The sequence below is a fragment of the Protopterus annectens genome, chromosome 3.part1, assembly GCF_019279795.1.
Source record: "Protopterus annectens isolate FY-2018-M chromosome 3.part1, PAN1.0, whole genome shotgun sequence".
NCBI lineage: Eukaryota > Metazoa > Chordata > Ceratodontiformes > Protopteridae > Protopterus > Protopterus annectens.
The window spans coordinates 45,000,309-45,021,909 of NC_056732.1; the positions used below are offsets into that span (position 1 = coordinate 45,000,309).

Below are 21,601 nucleotides of genomic sequence, written 5' to 3' on the forward strand. Positions count from 1 at the left end.
TCGTCTCTCCATTATTTTTAGCTTCGTGCAGATTTCTTGCCCTTAACAGACTGAAAGGTACGAGAAGCTATACGCTTTAGAATGCAAGACTAGAAGGACTAAAAGAAGGAAATGTTAGAACAAAGTGGACCTGAACTAGTTAAATCATGACAGATTCCACCAAGTCAAAAATTGTTGCATCCAGCCAGTAGAAATTCAGAGTGTATCACATGTCCTAATCTGTGTGTTAGATATGAAGTAACCTGAATAAAGTCAACCATCCAAATAGCACATATTTATTCCTTGATCAGAGCTAGCAACACATCACCCACCTATATGCAGTAGTCAACAAAAACAACACTCTGGTTGAACAAGAGAGGGACAAAGAGAAAGTCAGTAAATTCTCATAGAACTGGACTGATGATAGATACAGGAGACACCCTCTTATCCGGTCTTGCTGGGACCAGACCTTTGGCTGGATAAACGAATGGCTGGTTAATCAGAAAAAACATACAAAATAGCATTTATAGGTTATAAATCAGCTAGAAGAACACGTTTTGTGTTAATATGCATTTTTCTAAAGAATATGAAGTCTAAAATGTAAATATCTGTCGTTATATAGCCTGGAGAAGGCAGAACTGTTGCTCTTCTCTGCTGTCTAGTTCTAGGGCTATGGCAGAAATTTGATGGATATCCACACCTCCAGGCTAGTTGCTCAGCATAATGCATCAAAGATTATCGAAGTCCAACTAACTCTGGGCAAGACTGCAATCCAAATTGTAGCTTGCCACAGACCCCCCACCATGCCCCAGGATTCCCACTCCTCATTTCTTGATAAACTGGAATATATTAGGGTACAACCCAACACCCTAATAATGGGCGATTTCAACGAACCCACCATTAACTGGGAAAACTACTCATGTACCAACTCTTTTGCTCAACGTTTTCTGGAATTCTAAAATTCCAACGCCTTGGATCAACTTATTCACACCCCCACCAGGGGCAGCAATATCCTAGACCTGGTCATTACCAACATGGGCAACCGGTGTTCCACACCAGAGGTCAAGTCCTCGTTGGTCAGATCTGACCACAAGCTAATCACCCTAGAGATCCACATCCCGCCCCCACCCCCAATTAGGGAAACTACCATAAAAAAACTTCTCCAAAGCCAACTTCACACTTCTTAAGACAGAAGTGGCAAACTTCATGACACCCATGCAGATGGACAATAGAGGTACGACTGCTGAATCCTACACAAATGCACTTTATAAGTACTTACACGAGTGCATGGATCATGCTATCCCTAATAGAACCAAGATGCTATCCTCCAAAAAAAGGAAGCCAATCTGGTGGTCCTCTGCCATACACAAACTCTACAACAGAAGAAAGAAACTGTTGCAAAAAAGAGTAAAATCCCATGACTAGAGGAACTCCCTGATCAACCTCAGTAAGAAGCTGAGATCCTTCATAAATTCCTCCAAAGCTAGTTATGAAAACAAAATTGCCACTGACTCTAAAGACAACCACAAAGCATTCTATAGCTATGTCAATAATCTCAATGGCAATACTCAGATCTGCTCTGAGTTACAGCACAATGGCACTAAATATACAGAACCAACTGATATTGCCAACATCCTGGCAGATAGGTTCAGTGCTAACTATACCCCCTTCTCACCCCCTAGGGGGGCTCATCTCTATACCGGAAGAATGCAAAGTTCCTGTAATCATGGCTGCACAGGTAAAAAAAAACACTTTCCAAAGCCAAGAACACAGCACCCATGGGAACTGACAATATCCCAGGCTGCATTCTACATGAACTAGAGAATGAACTGGCACCCTACCTAAGTACCACGGTCAATCATTGCCTCACCTCAGGCTTTGTGCTCACTGAATGGCGCACCACGACAGTTTTCCCACTCCACAAAAGGGGAGCCACGACGGACCCCGGGAACTACCTCCCCATTAGCCTGACGAGCCTGGTCTGCAAGGCCATGGAACGTATCATCATGGAACTCATAAACAAAGACATTGGTAATCTCCACACTCTGGACCCTTCCCAGTTTGGGTTTGTGAAAGGCAGATCATGTCTCCTAAACCTGACTGACTTCTTTGAAGCAGTCACCAAAGCCATAGATGAGGGTATGGTGGTTCACACAGCTTATCTAGATCTCGCCAAGGCTTTCGACACTATCCCCCAATCTGGAATTATAGATAAGATCACTAAACTAGGTATAAATCCCTATGTCACAAGATGGGTTGTCAACTGGCTCATGGACAGAACCCTCACTGTGAAAGTAGCAGACTCCAAATCCGTCTTCAGACCAGTGACAAGTGAAGTACCACTGGGTTCAGTCCTAGGTCCTCTCCTGTTTGGTATCTACTTCTCTGAAGTACAGGTTAACAGAGAAGGTCTTTGGCTAACAAAGTTTGCAGATGACTGCAAACTAGGAGTCATAATCGAAACTCCTAACGATGTGGACGTACTACAAAAGGGCCTCACTGAGACAGATGCCTGGTGTGAAAGCCATGGCCTGAAGCTCAATGCCAAAAAGTGTATTGTCATCCCCTTTGGTAAAAACTCTGTACCCATGAACTACCACATAAGTGGTAGTCTACTTAATGCCGAAAGTGTGATGAGGCCTTGGGACACAGGTGGACAGTAGTCTCTCCTTTGATAATCACATTGCCACAGTGGTCAGAAAATCCTTCTACGTGGCTCACCTCATCACAAAAGGTTTCTCATCCAGAAAAAAAGAGGTCACTGTTCCCCTCTACTCATCACTCATTAGACCCATTATAGAGTACAACGCCCCTTTTGGTATGTACCTCACAGGACATCAACAACTGGCAAGGCCACAGAAATACCTCACAAAGAGGATTACCGGCCTCAAACAGATGCCCTACGCAGACAGTCTCAAAAAACTCCAGCTTTACTCCGTCGCATATCGCCTACTCAGAGACGATCTCTGCCTAACATACAAAGCTATGTCAAACCCAGAGTTGTTGGACATGCTCCACTTAAAGAAATCTCAATCCCTCTGAGCTACACGCTCTAGGGACCTAAACCTTGTTACCACAATAAACAGGACATGCTGGAGGGATAGAGTCCTGTCCCAGAGACTTCCCATACTCTGGAACAGACTACCTATCTATGTCAAACAGAGCTCCTCATTAGCACTCTTCAAGAAAAATCTTGATTGGATGGGAGATAGGAAATTCACCCCAGGGATCACTTCTGTGGTTCTGCTCGACAGGGGCACAGGAAAATAATTTTCTTGGGTGGCGAAAGCCAGGGCACCTTTTTGGCTAGGCTTATACAGGCCCTAGGGCTAATAGCCTAGTACCTATCTATGAACCTATGGCTGGTTAAAGAGGAGGCTGGATAAGAGAGAATCTACTGTAAGAAGAACACTATAGTTTGCCCTTGCATCCAGGATGTGTATTGGCAAACGAGGATAACTGATGCTCAGATTTAAAAAACACCCCAACCCCAAAATCATACACTGCATAAGACATAACAGGATATTCAAGTGGAAAAGTTGCTAAGGCTGTTATCCAGCTACGTCTACAGAATTAAAGTCAAGTAATTTTCCTGCAGCAAGTCAGACATAATCCAAGATTTCTTGTGGAAATACCTCAAATTAGTATACAGTGCCTTGTATGGAGCCAAAACAGGACAGATCCTACTAATGTGCTGAGGCTGATAAACAGGAGCACTAAGGAAAGGACAGTATGCGACAGTGGGCTGCTTTGCCAGAGAAAAAAAGTTCCAAATGCCCACAAGAGTCATTCACCCAGGCGTGGCCAGAAAGACCCACTTATGGTGCTTGCCACTAAACTTATGCAAGATATGTAAACATTTATAATTTCAAAAAACAGGAGTAGACAAACACATTAACAGAAAGGGTTGAGTTATAATATCGTATTCCTCTCATAAGAAAAAACAATTGATCAAAATGGAGTGTATATTACGTTATCGAACTTTTAAAAGTTTGAATGTCATATGGTCTAAGCCATATAATCGAACTTTTAAAAGTTCAAAAAGCGAAAAAAACAGAAAAAACCTACCTGATCATTTTAAGCAGGGGGCAAGCCCCCCTGGACATGCCAAGTGGGGGGCTGTGCCCCCCACAACCCCCGCTATTTAAATATACCAACTCCAAGATTGCACTACAGTGAAGGAAAGGGAAATCTTCACATTCCATACTGTACGGAGACCTCCACTGAAACGTTTGAACCTTTAAAAGTTCAATCATATGGTGTTGACCATATGACGTTCCAACTAAAAAAGTTCGATAACGTAATATGTACCCATCAAAATGTACATCATTCCTATAACAATTAAGATTACTAACAGCTTTTACACTTTCAATTAAAAAAGGAAATAAAAAGGACACCGAGGCAGTTCTCTTACATTCAACTAACATTGCAAAAACTGCCATTTTTCATTTTTTGACAAGTTTCCCTCACATTGTTTTCTTGATTTCAAAATAAAAACAATAGACTTTCAAAACCATTAATTCCTTCCACCCCTAGACACAAGTGCAGTTTATGGAGCTGCATAAAAGAGCACTATGTTGTGCATCTCCATCACCTTCTATTTAAGCAGATATAAATTATGGTCGCTGTTTGTTAAACAGCAGATTAACTTTTATATCTCACTGTCATACTGGAACGCTACAATCAATTTAAATTAGTCCCCAGGGAAGTCATTCAGACATAGAAAGACAAAAGTAAACCAGTTTGTTTAGATTTTATTTAACAATAAGGCAAAGCTATCAAAAAAAGAAAAAAAGAAACAGAAAATTGTCTATCACTTTTAGAGAGAACATTTTTAACTCTGTCAGAGCTAAAGATACTAAATACCCTTCCCCGGGAGAAGAGGTAAAAATAAGTTTTTACAGGGAAGATATCTGTATGGAAGCTAATTTAAAAGGACAACTAATGTTTCACTAAATTTCTCCACATGAAGCACGTGCCTTTTTCTCTCCATAGGCTCTACAGTTTAAATATTTTCTCAAAAATGTATAATGACTCAGAAAGTAGAGAGAGAAGTACACATGTTTTACTGAGCTCTGTTTAGATGATCGCATTTACTTCTTAGTGTCTCATTTCTCTGAGTCGGCACAAGTACCTCCATCATGTAGTGTCAGTATGTAGGCAAGCTCTGAGTTCAGTGTTTCATATCATTTCTCTGAGTTGGCACAAGTACCTCCTTCATGTAATGTCACTATGTAGGCAAGCTGTGAGTTCAGTGTTTCATATCATTTCTGAGTCGGCACAAGTACCTCCTTCGTGTAATGTCAGGATGTAGGCAAGCTGTGAGTTTAGTGTTTCATATCATTTCTCTGAGTTGGGCACAAGTACCTCCTTCATGTAATGTCAGGATGTAGGCAAGGTGTGAGTTCAGTGTTTCATATCATTTCTGAGTCGGCACAAGTACCTCCTTCATGTAATGTCAGTATGTTGGCAAGCTGTGAGTTCAGTGTTTCATATAATTTCTCTGAGTCGGCACAAGTAGCTCCTTCATGTAATGTCACTATGTAGGTAAGCTGTGAGTTTAGTGTTTCATATCATTTCTCTGAGTCGGCACAAGTAGCTCCTTCATATAATGTCACTATGTAGGCAAGCTGAGTTTAGTGTTTCATATCATTTCTGAGTCGGCACAAGTACCTCCATCATGTAGTGTCAGTATGTAGGCAAGCTGTGAGTTTAGTGTTTCATATCATTTCTCAGAGTCGGCACAAGAACCTCCTTCGTGTAATGTCAGTATGTAGGCAAGCTGTGAGTTTAGTGTTTCATATCACTTCTCTGAGTCTGCACAAGTACCTCCTTCATGTAATGTCAGTATGTAGGCAAGCTGTGAGTTCAGTGCTTCATATTGCATGCTCAAAACAGAAACCACAATTACAAAAACAGAATTGCTTGAACTCTAGCAAAAATGTAACACATCCCATTTATAAGCAGTGATGCACTTCAATAAAAGTACATGCTCACTATTAATAGCTAGGTATGCACTGCGTGCAATGTTCAATGGAAAAGTCTTGAGACACCTGTTCTTAAGGAAGCTGTTTTGACAGGTTGTACACATGTCAATTAACATGCATTATCTTTTGCCAAACTAATGCAATTATTTTAACATCACTTAAGTATACTTACCAGAGATACCATTGGGTCTGAAACTAAAAATAGTGCTTTTCATATACATCCTTACCTGTTAATTATATACCAGACCACAGCCAGCATGCCTGCTACCCAAGTTCCGCTCATAATCCAACTACACACAAATACTGCAGTTACATAGACAGCCTGCAGGCCAAACACTACACCGATGTAGAAATAGACCGGTTCAACTGCCTCCTGCCGTAAAAACATATAAATAAAAATAATTCAGTTTTACAGTAATTATTATAATTTGCAGAACATGCACCTTCAAAAGACAATGTAGTTGAAAACAAAAAGGACACCCGAATGCAGAACTACAGGTTCCTGGGTGATACTAGACCAACACTCCAGGGGGGGGCCTGTTTAAGCATAGTCATTAGGCCAACACCCCCAGGGGGGCCTTTGCAAGCCTAATCATGCTTCACAAACGTACATCACAAGTTTTGATATCAGAGGGTTATTTTAAGGGGTGCATGTAAGCTTGGGACTTGGTGGTCAAACACTTGCAGGTTACTGTAATATTAGAATTTTTTAGTCTCTTAAGCCATGATCCAAATAAATATGTCATGTGGTCTATGCGCTTTTTGGGAACTGATACAAAATTAATGCTTGCGGGTATGTAGACCTCACTGTAAAAAAAAAAAATTGACTAAGTTAAACTTTGTCCCAAGCCCACAAGGTATTACACATCAAGCATAATGCCAATAAATCTGACAAGGCATTGTCAGACCACACACTAATGTACCTCCTGCATATTCGCAAAACAAACAGCACCAGAATGATCCACTCAAGACTTAAACCTTGCCTATGATATAAACAGGACCTGCTGGAGAGAGAAGTATGTATCACAGAGACTACCCCTTCTCTGGTACAGGCTCCCCATCCATGTGAAGCAGAGTTCCTCTCTAATCCAATTTAAGTGTAACTTAAGACAACTGGATGAGGAACAGGAAATTCATCCCTCTTTTGGCACCTGTGTCTTTAATGGACACAGGCAGCCTGTAAATGGATATCTCCCAGGCCCCAGCTTGTAAATTTTTTATCCCCCAAGCTCCTGCTTAAACTTATCAAAAGTACCAGAACTTGTCAGATATTTGGGATGCATGGCTAGGCTTAAAAAGGCCCTTGTGGCCATTAGCAAAGTAAACACCTATGAGCCTTAGTGTGATTAAAGTTGAGAACTATTTTCAGTTTTCATTTCAGTGCCAAGTGAATAATAACATACATGCTCACCATATCAGGTTATCTGTAGTCCGCATTTCCTTTTATGAAATTCAGAGTTTTGACAAAATGCAGAATTTTCACTAGCCATAGCATCTGGAGGTTTGCATACTTCCACCAACACAGGTCATGGCATCAAGTGCAAGATTAAGAGTGAACTCCCAACCATTCCTATGCAGAAATGAACCAAAAATGCTTCTTAAAACAGGACTCCATGACTCTCCAAAGCCAGTATCACCCTAGCACCACAGTAGCAACAGAGGAGTCTTTAAGGCTAGTCTACACATACACCTGTCCATGTGAACAAGGAATATACTGTGAAAGGATCCAAAGATAGGGAAAAATATGCCCACTTCCCAGATAGCATGTAGCCAACCCAGAGAGAAAGGAGGGCAGCAGATATACTGCAGCAGTCATCTCACTGCTGTAATCGACTGTTATGAAGACTTACTACACAACTGCACTGTGTACATTATAGGGATCACTCTCATCTATCGTTATGATGAGTTATGCACCTGTAATATGCTTGCTGTAGAAATCAGTTACAGTTTAAATCCTAATTAATGGAAAGAGTACCAAAGCAGTAACAACGTTCCTGCATAGCAAGTGATATTCATAGTGTGCCATGCAAAACTGCACTACAAAACCACATCCTATTCCTTCACTAAGAAATGTGACAGAAATGCAAGTGGCAGTCCCACCAGTGCCTCGGGATAATATATTCCTGAAGAAAGCTGTTGTGCTGACTGCAACTTTGACAGACTGTGCTCTGGTGCTCCCAGGAGGTTTTCGTCATGGACACAAAATAGAGAAATACAGCTAGCCATTTTGACAGGGATTGTTTGGAAAATGGTATGCCTACTTGGCTCGCCATAGAGGAATCAAAGGGCTGGTCTGCCTGCCTGCTTGACATACATTTGGACACTATCTGATTCAATAGATACATAGTCCATTCCCCTCACTCCTTTATTTTAAATGCTTGGATAGAAAACTGAAAGCAAGACAGCCGGCTGGTTTGCAGACAACTGTCGACATGAAAGAGATGTACCTACCATAGTGAAAGAACTTCATGATCCATGTCGTTCCACTTCAAACAGAAGGCCTGATCACTGCACAGTCTATGGATTTTTCCCAAACAGTGTTGCAGCATCTCTAGCTTTTCCAAAAAGCTCAAGTTCATCCTCTCATTTCCAAAATGCATGTTGCTTCCCTATCTTTTCTAAACCAAGTTTGCTAGCTATTTGCTTAGACACAGTAGTAAAAACATGTCCACCACAATAGGCCTTAGGCATGGTTTACTAGGCCGGTACAGTCAAGGCAGGAAGGGGAGAGAGGGCGAGTATGTTGAAATTAATGAACACGGATAATCTGTAGGATTATGGTCTTTTGTATCTTGAATTATCAAGTCTGTCCACCTCATACTGAAAGACAGAGTGCACATCGATACATCTTTGGGTCAACATGAAAGAATACCACGGATGATGGTCATCCAGAAGAATGTCTTAGTTCTTGAGATCATGTCCAGCTTACAGTGTCTTGCAGAAGCATGCAATGAAGCCCATGTCACAGCAGCACAAATGCTACCCACCAACAAGTTTCTAAACAAGGCTAACAAAGTAAACACAGATCTAGCTGAATGAATTCTAGATTTACCTGGAATAGTCTTATTATTAACCATTGATAATATAATACAATCTGACAGCTACCTGGACAAGGCAACTTTGGAAACTTCTTATCTGCTTTATTTACAGCAAATGATATGAAAAGCTAATCGTGCTTTCAAAGTCCTTTTAGTCCCATGTAAATGCAACCTCAGTTGTCTAAACATCTAGGCAGTACAATGTATTCTCCCCCTGAAAACTCAGTGAAGAAAAATGAACATTGGAGTTCTCTGGTCTCTACATGGACACTGGAACACCAGGACTGGTGCCTCTGGAGCCCTTAAGTGATGACAACAAACTCCCCACAAGCTAAAGTTCCTTCTTACCCATAACCCCCTTCTACTACTTATTCTGCAAGATCAAGTTTGTCAGCATTCAGCCATACAGCTACTTATCACAATAAGGAAAATAAAGGAAGACGTTTTAAATTCATCTCTACTCACAAACCTTTCAGAGTGACAACTTGGAAGGGGAAGGTGGGTGGATTATTTCAATATGCAGACAAGACACCAGAGAGACTGCCATTTTGGTAAGGACATAATATACATATTTCTCAGTTCCTGTCCAGACACTAACATCAGGACAGAATCACAGCTAACATGGGTGGCTTAGCCCAGCAAACCTTTAAGAATGGTCACTCCAAAAGATGCTCTTGTTTCAGTTAAGAGAGTCAAGACTATAAAGCTCCAAGCAACTGCTGCATCTGTTTCATTAACTGCAATGTTACTTAAGAACGCCACTGATGTTAGCTGCAGCCCTAAGTAAGGGAAGTAAGAATGCCACAGATACAGCTGCAGCCCTAAGCAAGGTACGTAAGAATGCCACTGATGTAGCTGCAGCCCTAAGTAAGGTACGTAAGAATGCCACTGATATAGCTGCAGCCCTAAGTAAGGTAAATAAGAATGCCACTGATGTAGCTGCAGCCCTCAGTAAGGTACGTAAAAATGCCACTGATGTAGCTGCAGCCCTCAGTAAGGTACGTAAGAATGCCACTGATGTAGCTGCAGCCTAAGTAAGGTATGTAAGATTGCCACTGATACAGCTGCAGCCCTCAGTAAGGTACGTAAGATTGCCACTGATACAGCTGCAGCCCTAAGTAAGGTACATAAGAATGCCACTGATATAGCTGCAGCCCTAAGTAAGGTATGTAAGAATACCACTGATATAACTGCAGCCCTAAGTAAGGTATGTAAGAATGCCACTGATATAGCTGCAGCCCTAAATAAGGTATGTAAGAATGCCACTGATAAAGCTGCAGCCCTAAGTAAGGTACATAAGAATGCCACTGATACAGTTGCAGCCCTAAGTAAAGTACGGAAGAACGCCACTGATATAGCTGCAGCCCCAAGTAAGGGAGTCTTTGCTGCAACAGTAAGCTGCTCTCCTGCTATTGCATAGCAAGAAGAAAAGCGGCCTGGAATCCATTTTGCCAACGTAATCTTAGTGATCTTTTGACTTAGCCTGGTCATTGAAAAGCTGGCAAAGAGTTGTTCATCCTTACTGAAGGTCTTTGTCAGATCCAAAGAGAACCTTAACTGTCGGTGAACATCCAAACAATGTAACAAGTACTCTTCTTTGTTAGATTACTTCAGGAAAAAAATACTGGCAAGTGAATGTATTGAGTAAGTGCTTTAAGAGTACAGGACAGTTTGTTCTAAGGGATACCTGGTACCCGGAAGATAATGTAGGGGCATTACGAAAAAAAGACAATAAAGCATAGAAACTCTTCTTATAGGTTCATAGAATGTTACTATGGCTCTAGAGCCCTTACAAGCCTAGTCATATTTATCCCCAAGCTGCCCCAAATGTCAATGTTTATGCGAGTGAAGTTCGCAGAAATAAGTGTCTATTGTAGTTAATAACAACTTCCTCTGTCCAGGAGGGATATTTTATTTATTTATTTATTTCAGTTTGCTAACTGGGGAAATCCACTGGGCCATGAAAAGCCCATTTTTAGTGGAGGCCCAGGGAGAAACGCTCCAATGAACAGTTATAGAGAAACAGAATATACAATCGAGAGTACACAGCGTACAATAAAATAATGTGGTAACATACAATAAATTTGCAGAGAAATACATCATAGAATACAATAACATATTTTTGACACAGAAACATATAAGTATATGTGAATTAATAATAATTTATATATTCTTTTTGGTACATTAAGGTAACAGTTTGAGGATTGGGTGCAAATAGGTGGCCTTTGTGATATGGGTACAACCCAGGAGTGAATTTGCAGTCACCCATCCATTGATTTAGGTTGCATTTGAAGAGGGTCATGGAGGAATCTGTTTCACGGGAAATGGAAGCTTGTTCCAGAGAAGTGGCAGTCTCTGGGAAATGCATCTATTTCTCCAGCATGACCTGTTCATGTCAGAGGCTAGGTTAAGTTTCTTGGAGCGAGTGATTTGCTTTACAAATGTGTAGCATTTCCATCAGGGCTGAGTCAGAGAATATCCTGTAAGCCAGGCACAGGCTATCCCTTAGCAGTCTGTGGAAGACCGAATACAGTGACAGGGCTTTCAGTCTTTCTGTGCAACACTTGTTTTGTGTACCCTGAAATTTCCTGGTGAGAAACCTCTGTGGTCTCTCCAGCTGTTGCAGGTGTCTGGTGAGGAACATGCAAAAGAGAGAGATTGTATTCAATGATTGGTCTGATGAGGGCCAAGCATAATGGAATTATAACATCCTTAGATCTAGATGTGATGCTTTTATTTATAAGAAGTAAAGAATTTCTGACCCAGGTGGGACTTGAACCCACAATCCCAAGCTCCGGAGGCTGACACCCTATCAATTAAGCCACCAAAAGGGCTGTTTCCATGACAAGAACTTGATATCAACTGAACCTATGGCTCAAAAGGAGGTTTTATGAAAATCTTCAGTACAAAGTTCATTTCTCAAACCAGAGATGGTTTAACTACCAGGGGGTTGGAATGAAAAATGTCATGATGAAGGCCTTATGTGATCAGTGTGCAGCCAGGGAATGATTTGGAAAAGCTTTGTGGAAAGAAATTTTCCAAATGCACTTTAATCGAAGAGCAATTCATTCTTTCATTATACAGTTCTGTTATAAAGGTGCTGACACTGGTGAAACATTTTTGTCATAAACCCATAATGAACATATTTTCCATTTTTCCTTGTAAATTCTCCTCATCGAGATTTTCTGAGAAGCTGTAAGGAGTTTAATGGTATTTTACTTTTTATTTATTTTGTTTAGGTTTACTAGGTTTGTCTGACTGCGTTTAGTCCAAAAAAAAAAAAAAAAAAAACTATTCAGCAGAGACCCGGGGAGAAAAGCTCCAAAATATTACAAACATTTTTAAATAGGCATTCAGTAATATACATGGACATATACACTAACAATTATACACATGTTAAGGCAACTGAGAGTTCCCAGCCATTACTGGAATATGAGAAACCAAGCAGTAAGGCAAAGGGACAAAGTCTGGGTGAGGCTGTCCGGATGGTTGACATAGCAGAGCAAAGCTTTGCAAGAGAAGTGTGTTTCTTCTTCAGGTGAGGCCCGAGCAGGGGGATGTGGCCAGAAGGGTACTATGAGAATTAATTAAGCCTTGCAAGTTTTGGCTTTTTGTAACAATCTTGTTTACAGGGGAACAGGCATAAAGGAGACAGTGGGAGAACAGGTAATGGGTATCTGGGTGTCTATGCTTCTTGGGGAACTATGTTAAAGCAGTAAGGGTATTTGGTGTTGAATGGCAAAGCAAAAAGATTGTAATGAGGTTTCCCCCACTTCTTGAATTTGCTATGTGCCACTCTGCTGTTGAGAGACCATTCCAGGGGTAAGCATTGTCTTGTCTGCTGAGTTTGTCTGCAATAACTCGGGCATATGCATTGCTATTAGAAAGTGTTGCAAGGTGGTCATCCATTTCCATACTCTCACTGCCTGCCCACATAGCGGTTAAGACCAGGATCCCCCTTGTCTGTTCATATACCATGCTACCTGTTCATATACCATGCTACCACCAAATGGTCACCTCAAGGAATCACATCCCAGATTGTCTGCAATGCTAAGAGGACTGGTCTCATGTCTAGTACATTTATGTGCAGGTAGGCCTCTTCCACAGTTAGTGAACCTTGTACTGTCCTGACAAAAAAGTGCCCACCCCCACCAGAGAGCAGACATGTCAGTAGTAACTGTGGTGTGTGGCATCAATTTGACAAAAGTTAATCTTAATAAGTTCTGTGGATTTGTCAACCAGTTTAGGCTCTGCAAATATCTGACAGCCTAATCTTGTAATAAACTGGATGAGTGGACTGGTTCCATTGTACTTGAAGTGTCAGTTATAAAATTCTCATGTTGAGTCTGGCACGGTGAACCATTTGTATCAAAGTAGCCATGTGTCAGAGAATATTGAGGGTTTGAGCTGCTGATAGTTGACCCTGTTGAAGTAGAAGTCATCAGAAATTATAAATGTAACTCTGTCCTGTGGTAGAGCCACCAGCGGTTTCCAGATGACTTGTCAACAACCTATAAAAACTAGATCTTGTAATGGATCCAGTTAGACTTGTTTACTTTTATCTTTGTCCCCAAAGACAGGAAGATCTGAGACAAGTACCGTCTTGCTAGAACAAGCTGCTCCACACACAGTAACTCCCAGGCGCCAATCATTTAAGTAAAGCAAAGATCCAAATCCTTTATAGTCACATGTGAACAGCAACCGAAGTCATACATTTGGTGATCACCTATGGGGCTGTGGTGAGACCAAGGCAAGGCCTGAAACTGAAAATGATTGGCTCTGATCTGCGAGATAATAAATCTTCTCAATGACTTGTCTATTTTTATTTATAGGTAGGTATCTTGAAGATTTAGAGGACACATCCACTCCTCTGCCTAAAGGCAAGGCAGTATGGACCGCATAGTGATCATTCAGAAAGACTTCTTTACAAAATGGTTGAGCGAACTTAGGTAGAGCATCAGACTGAGGTCTTTGGTCTTAATGGGCACTAAACAAAATCCATGCCCTCTCTGGTTTGGTGGGGCCTCTTGGATTACTCTCTTGTGGAGAAAGCTCTGAACCTCCTTTAAACCTGCTTTCCTTTGTCTAGGTGACACTGGGGGGTTGGGAAGTCTGAGCTGGGACCGTTATGAAAAATGTTAACTAGTAGCCTCTGGATAAGATTCTTTTTATCCACTAGTCCATTGTGCTGGCTATCCACACCAGGGTGTATAAGAAGTCACCTCCAGAGGGGAAGAGTCACACAAACCTTCAGGATTCGTAGGAATGAAATCCTGGAAAGGATCATCTACCTCCCTGGTGGCGTCCAGAATGAAATTCCCCTCTGCCCTGCGAACTTCTCTTGTTGCAGTCTCTGCTGTGTCTCCTGGGATTTATACAACCACAAGTTTCTCACTCCTTTCTTGTTCCATTGGAAAGTCCTCTGTGGGACAGAAAATCTAACTGCCACAATGTGTTTTGCCCTCTTGTTCACAAGTAGACAGTCTCTCCTTAATAAACTAAATAAAGCGAGAGCAAAACAGTCTCTCCTTAATGGTTTGCCCAATCAGTGTACTGATGTCAAAGGTGGTGTTGACAAATATCAGCATCCGACTTCAGTCTTCTCATTGCTGGGCTTGTACCTGCAACCCAAGATGCCCCATCCTTTGTGTTATAGAGGAGATGCATAGTCAGAGAGGAAACAGTGCTCAAGGTAGCCATCTGAGTCTCCAGCTACAAGCAGAGTTCCCAGCTGGTAAATGTTTCAGATTTTATGATGCCTTCTGTGCGATCTCCCTCTGAAACTGTACATGTACCATATTCCGTGCAATCTCCCTCTGAAACTGTACCACATGTACCATAAGTTCAATGCTCCGACAGAAAATGTACTGTCTCTTCTCTTACATATCCCTCATCCTGGAGTCATTATGGGAATGGATAGCTTGGAAGTCTTCTGTGATGTCCTTTTTTGTGTCTACAGCTACGACTATGGAGTCATCAAGAGATCTTTTGCTCCAATATGGCATGTATTTCAGGGTATAAAGGTGTCTGTCTGGCTTCTTTGGTTTAGATCAATATGTATGTATGTATGTATGGATGCCTTTAAGAAGCTTTGCATAGGCTTGCACTTGTGTATAAACACCGAGCACGTGCGCTCCTAACTGCCATTTTGTAGAGAGGTATTAAGATGTAAGCATGCATGTATGCAATGATCAGTCAGTTAATCAGTTTATTTATATTCCATGTTGCTGCTATCCATCCTGATGAGTTTCTATATAATAAAGCATATAAACAAACTATTCCGCCTGTTCATCTTGAATCATAGCATAGGATGAGCAACATGGTGTCAGAATGGGATCCAGAATCAAGACCAAGAGGCACTCAGTTAATGTTGGAGGAATATAGAGGAATGGATCATCCCTACTGCATGTACAACTCACAAAAACAGGTCAGAAATGAATTCCAGGTACTAAAACATGCTTAAATGATTTCTTATCGAAGAATATAAAATGAAGCACTCAGAATGCTCAAAACGAATTTCTAGTTTAATGAAATGTCCGAAACTGTGACATATTGATACAAATATTCAAAATAGTTATGAAACTGCTTGAAATAATGTCTGAAATCGCATAAAATTATTAAAATAAGGAAAACAACCGCATTTTTTTGCTATGTGCTACTTTTTCGCATTAATTAAAGCTATTCAAGATATCCAAAATGCACCACTTGTTTGCAAGTTTTTGCAGTACTACAGTATAGTGATTTCACAAAAATAGAAGTTATGTCCTTACCATAACGTTCCATGTGGAGTGTTCATCTTGCCTTTGTTCTTACACATGGGTTCGGAGCCGATCCTCGGCTCCGTGTCGGCCGCCTGCAAGCTCTGCATCGAGAAGAAGCTCGAGATCACCTAATACCCACAATCCCCCTCTGCCTTTACCTCAGATCTAGTTTGCAAGCAAACCAGCCATAGAGAGCACACACACATACCAAAAATTTTACCTAATGATAGGATCATCTATATACATATATACATATATATATATATACACAAGTGTATCATACAATACAACTAATGCAACTGCAGAAGGAGAATACTCCAGACCAGGCACCAAATCGAACGTTCTTCCTAAGGGTGGGAAGGGTGGGAGTGTAAGAACAAAGGCGAGATGAACACTCCACATGGAACGTTATGGTAAGGACATAACTTCTATATGTGAGAGTGTTCAATCTCGCCTTTGTTCTTACACATGGGTAGCGTCCCTAGCACCATGATCCTGAGGAACTCACGGGAGAACGTTCTTGAGCACAGTGGAACCAAAGGTTGCCCTATACCTAGAAACCCTGTCCACTTTGTAATGAGAGATAAATGTATGTGGTTTAGCCCAAGTAGCAGCCGCACAAATCGTGTCTAATGGTAAGCGAGCTGCGTGAGCTAAGGATGTAGACACTGATCTCGTAGAATGTCCTTTAGGTTTGACCGACAAGGTTTGATTAGAAGCCTCATAAACGTATGTGATACAATCAGTTAGCCATTTGGAAAGAGTTTGTTTCGTAACTGCTACACCCTTTCTGCTGTCAGCAAAGGCTACAAACAGTTGATCAGATTTCCTGTGATCTTTTGTTCTATCCAAATAAAATCTGAGTTGTCTATGGACATCCAATTTGTGCAACATATACTCTAATTTATTAGAGTGATTTTTGAAGAAGGTGGGTAATTCAATGGACTGATTAATATTATTTATAGAGCAAACTTTGGGGAGAAAGGATGGATTAGTGCGAAGGGATACTCTGTCAGAGTGGAAAATTAAATAAGGGTGCTTAATAGAAAGAGCTTGAAGCTCAGACACTCGCCTAGCGGATGTAATGGCCACCAGGAATAGAGTTTTCCACGATAAAAATTTCAATGGGCAAATTGAGGCTGGTTCAAAGGGGGGCAACATCAATTTAGAAAGTAAGAGGTTCAAATTCCACGGTGATGTAGGAGTTCTAACTGGTGGTCTGATATGAAAAGATCCTTTTAAAAAAGCTTTACAAAGTCTGTGAGCCATAATAGGCGCACCACATTCTTCCACATGAAAGTTAGAAATGGCAGCCAACTGCACTCTTAAAGTAGCAGGAGAAGCTCCTTCATGAAACAATTCTGTCAAAAACTCCAAGATCTTGTTCAACGGAGCTATAACAGGGTCCAAATGATGTGAATTAGCCCAAAAGACGAAACGTTTCCATTTACTAGTGTAGGTCTTTGTAGTGGAAGCTTTATGAGAAGCCACTAAAATATTCTGAACCTCCGGTGTAAGGAAATCAGACCTGGCTAGAAAGGGAAGCGGAGCAGCCAAGCTGCTAGATGGAGTGATTCGAGAGATGGGTGAGGAACTCCTGACGAGTGAGTCAGTAGATCTGGCTCTGGGTCCAGCATCCAAGGTCCCCGAATGCGGTGATGCAATAGAAAGGGGAACCAAATCTGACTAGGCCAGAATGGGGCAATGAGGATTATCGTCCTCTGAAGGTTGTTAGCTTTCTGCAGAAACTTTGCAATCAGGGGAAAAGGAGGAAAAGCATATAGGAGACCCGGGGGCCAATCGTGCACCAGCGCGTCCCTGGGGACTTCCCCTGGAGGGGGTAATAGGGCAAAGTAGCTCCCGCATTTGGCGTTCATTGGAGACGCAAACAGATCGCAGGAAGGCTGGCCCCACTTGCGAAATATCATGTTCGCAATTGACTGTTTGAGGGACCACTCGTGAGGCAACAGTATTGCTCTGCTCAGCCTGTCGGCTATGACGTTGGATGACCCCGGGATGTGCGTTGCGATCAGAAAGCGACCCGTGGACTCCGCCCATTGCCAAATTCTCATGGCCTCTCTGCATAGTTGATAAGACCTGGTTCCCCCTTGCTTGTTTATGTACCAGACTACGGACATGTTGTCTGTCTGAACTGCAATAGTCCCTAGAGGAAGAAGGGGAGAAAAGTGTTGCAACGCTAAACACTGCCCTCAACTCCAGAACATTGATGTGCAGATTGTACTCCAGATTGGTCCATTCGCCTTGGACTGTCTGTCCCTGAAAGATGCCCCCCCACCCTATCAGGGAAGCGTCCGTGGTTATCGTCGCTGACGGTGTGGGTAGAACAAATGGTCTTCCGCTGGAAAGGTTGCAAGTCTGAAGCCACCAAGTTAGGTGTGATTTGCATGTGTTTGTTATCAGAATTTCGTGTGTCAGAGGTAGCTGTTGGAATGACCATTGTGCAAACAGTAGCCATTGTAGAACTCTCATGTGCAGTCTTCCCAATGGTATCGCAATGAGAGAAGCTGCCATGAGACCCAAGACCTTCAGAACCAGCTTTGCCGAGATTTCTTTGGACGACAGAAGGAGAGAAATGTTGTTTTGAAGTGCGACTATCCTTTCTGTAGGAAGCCTTAGAACCAAATGATGTGTATCTAATTCCGCTCCTATGAATAAGATATGCTGTGATGGCTGTAGTAAAGATTTTTCGAAATTTACGGAAATTCCGAGGTGAATACAAAGTTGTAGGGTGTAATCCCTGGCCTGTATCAGTTGACGCCTGGTGGTGGCAGACAGGAGCCAGTCGTCCAGATACGGAAACACCTGGAATCCTAGGCGCCTCAGATGAGACGCTACCACTGCCATGCATTTGGTGAAAACCCTGGGGGGCTGAGGTCAGACCAAAGGGCAGGGCCCGAAACTGGTAGTGACTGGCTCCCAGCCGGAAGCGCAAGTGATCCCTGGACGCCCTGGCCATTTTGATGTGGTAGTATGCGTCCTTCAGATCTATTGAGCACATCCAGTCGTCCTTCTGTAGGAATGGAAGGATCGATTGAAGCGTGACCATTCGGAACTTTTCCTTCCTGACAAAGGTGTTGAGGTTGCTTAGGTCCAGAATCGGCCTCCAGTCCCCTGTCTTCTTTGGAACTAAAAAGAACCTTGAGTAAGTCCCGAATCCTATTTGGTCCGCTGGGACTGGTTGGATGACTCTTTTTTCTAGCAGCTTTGAAATTTCTATAGCTGCTGGGTCTCGCAGATGGGGTGGTACATCTGGGAGTGTCTTCTTTGGAATGGGGGTGGATAGGAATGGTATTTTGTAACCTCTGGTAACAACGCTTTTTACCCAGTTGTCTGTAGTAATGTTTTGCCAGGCCTGAGGGTATAAAGCTAAGCGACCCCCGACTGCCTCCAGAGCAGGACAGTCGGGCCTCCTCTCAGGAGTGCTGGAAAGGTTTACCAGGGGGGGTATCCCTGTCACCTTGGTTTTGCAGACCCCCTCTGCCGCCAGGGCGGTGTCTTCCACCTCTGCCCCCTCCTCTGCCTCTAGAGGGGGCATCACCCTGTGTGCCTGGGAAAGATCATTGGGGTTTTCGAAACCACATTTTCCCACCACGTTGCCCTTTGGGGTACGGTCTGGAAGGGGTGGAAAAACGGACTCCGACAGCAGACAGAGTCTTTCCCTCCTGTTCACACCGGGTAAGGGTCTCCTTTACTTTAGGGCCAAAAAGTGTGGCACCATCAAATGGGGCGTTAGTAAAGGAAGACTTGAAGGCTTCCGCAAACGAACATAAGCGCATCCAGGATTGCCTACGAAGAGCAATCGCTGAAGCCGCTGCCCTACTCGAGCCTTCGGCTGCGTATGATATCAGCCTCATGGATGAGTTAACAATGGATGTAAGGGTATTTAGATGTGCCGAAACTTTCTCTGAGACCGCAGCATCTGTAGTACCCTGGAGGGTATCTCCCAACTCTTTGACTAGATCCCTCTGTAAGCGTGTAAAATGAGTCAAATAGTTCAGGGACCGCATAGAAAAAGCCGCTGAACTAAAAATGCGCTTCCCGTATCTGTCCATAGTCCTAGAATCTCTGTTAGGCGGATGGACAGATGAGGAAGACTCCGACATCTCCTTTTCGTGGCGCTGCCACCACCATGGCGTCCACTGGAACTCCTTTAGTGAGGTAAGCCTTGTCTTGGGGTGCAGTGATGTACTTATTAGGCTTCCTAGGGACCGGTTCCACTGTGTCAGGTGTCTCCCACGCCCTTCGAGCAATCAACTCCATTAACTCATCGAAGGGCGGAGTGACCCAGGAGGAGGAAGGGCGAGCACCAAATGCCTTCAGCAAGACTGACTCATCCTCAGAAGGGGGGAGGGACTGCCAGTCACCTCTCTGCTTCAGGATCTCCAAGATGTCAGAAAAAGAGACATCTTCTGAAGGTGACTTTGGGGACCCTTCTGACTCATCCAAGTCAGTATCGGATGTTAAAGATTCTTGTGGAGAATCTAAGTGTCTCCTCTTACACAATCTTTTCCTAGGGACCTCTTCGGGGGGAGCATCCGAAGAAGCCTCCGAGGAAGAGGGGCACCCTCCAGGGGTGGCTGAGACACCGGTGCTCGACGCTTGGATGTGGCCGTTGGTGCAGAGGAAGATAACGGTCCTTTATGGGGAGGAGAGGCTGCTTCTACTGATGTGGTTGTCTGGGTAGACAACACCTTCCTCATGAGATCGAAGGCCCCCGGGTCCCGAGTCGAGGAATCTCCGGTTCGAAGAAATGGGAAGAATCCCGAGACAGGCACGAAGGCATCGACCCTGAGGACGGAGCCGAATCGATCCGCGCCGAGGCCCCGAGGGGAAGAGTCGGAACCGAAACGTCGGTTCGACTCTCGGCCCCGGAACCAAGGACAGATCGTCGGTTCCGAGACTCCGGTACCGGATCCGACGGAGTCGAGGTGAAAGGAGCAGACTGAGAAAAGGACGGTTCTGGCCCCGAGGGCTCCACAATCAGTAGATCAACCTCTTCCGGCTCCAAAGACTGGACAGGTCTCGGAGGAGGAAGGGATGGAGATAATGGGAGGCCTTCAAGTTTCGACACCAACTGGGTGGAAACCGAAATAAGCTTGGATAGGGCCGAATGTTCCAATAACTTCTGCACCACACGGTCCACATCGATATCGGAGAGCTTAGAAGAACGGGTCGAAGGAACCGAAGACGGAGCCGACCTCAATAGTGTCGAGGGAGGGAGCTCCATCACCGGTTCCAAGACTCGAGGCTCGGAAACTGACAACAGTTGAACACTCGGCCCCGAAGTCTGTGGAACCGGTGATCTAACTTTAGTCGAAGAGCTCGGAGCCGATGACTTGGGCTCCGACGTCTTCGATTCCTTCGAGGACTTGGATGCCTGGTCAGAAGCATCCAGAGCCTCCTGAAAGGAAGGTTTTAATAAACCCCTGTCCATTAGTTTCCTGCGCCTATCTGTCATGACCCTCCCACTGAAAGAATGACAAATAGAGCAGTCTTCTTGCAGATGGAGAGGGCCAAGACAGTAGACACAGGAACTGTGGTTGTCAGTTACTGACATTTTTTGCCCACATTGGCAACGCTTGAACCCTGATTTGGCCTTTTCAGACATGTCAAAGTAAGTAGAAAGATAGTCAAATCCAGAAAAAGAGTCAAGTCCGGTAAAATTGTCAAATCCAGTAGTGAAGTCAATCCGGTTGTCAAATCCAATAAGGGGTGGTAGGCCCCGAAGAGAACTCTGACTAAGTTTTATAACTTTAACGGAACCGAGATTCCCTTACACCTTACCACACTCACACAAACTATTATTAAACAGCTT

At 43.2% G+C, this 21,601-nt stretch overlaps 1 protein-coding gene across 2 annotated transcripts in view; it reads right to left on the reverse strand.

Annotated features, from left to right (window-relative positions):
• The window catches only part of DPY19L4 (dpy-19 like 4), a 1,421,953-nt gene that overhangs the window by 929,179 nt on the left and 471,173 nt on the right, over positions 1 to 21,601 (reverse strand). For both annotated transcript variants that reach the window (XM_044066538.1, XM_044066539.1), the window contains exon 6: positions 6,194 to 6,339. In XM_044066538.1, the coding sequence (XP_043922473.1) occupies positions 6,194 to 6,339 (146 nt within the window). The remainder of the gene's footprint in view (positions 1 to 6,193; positions 6,340 to 21,601) is intronic.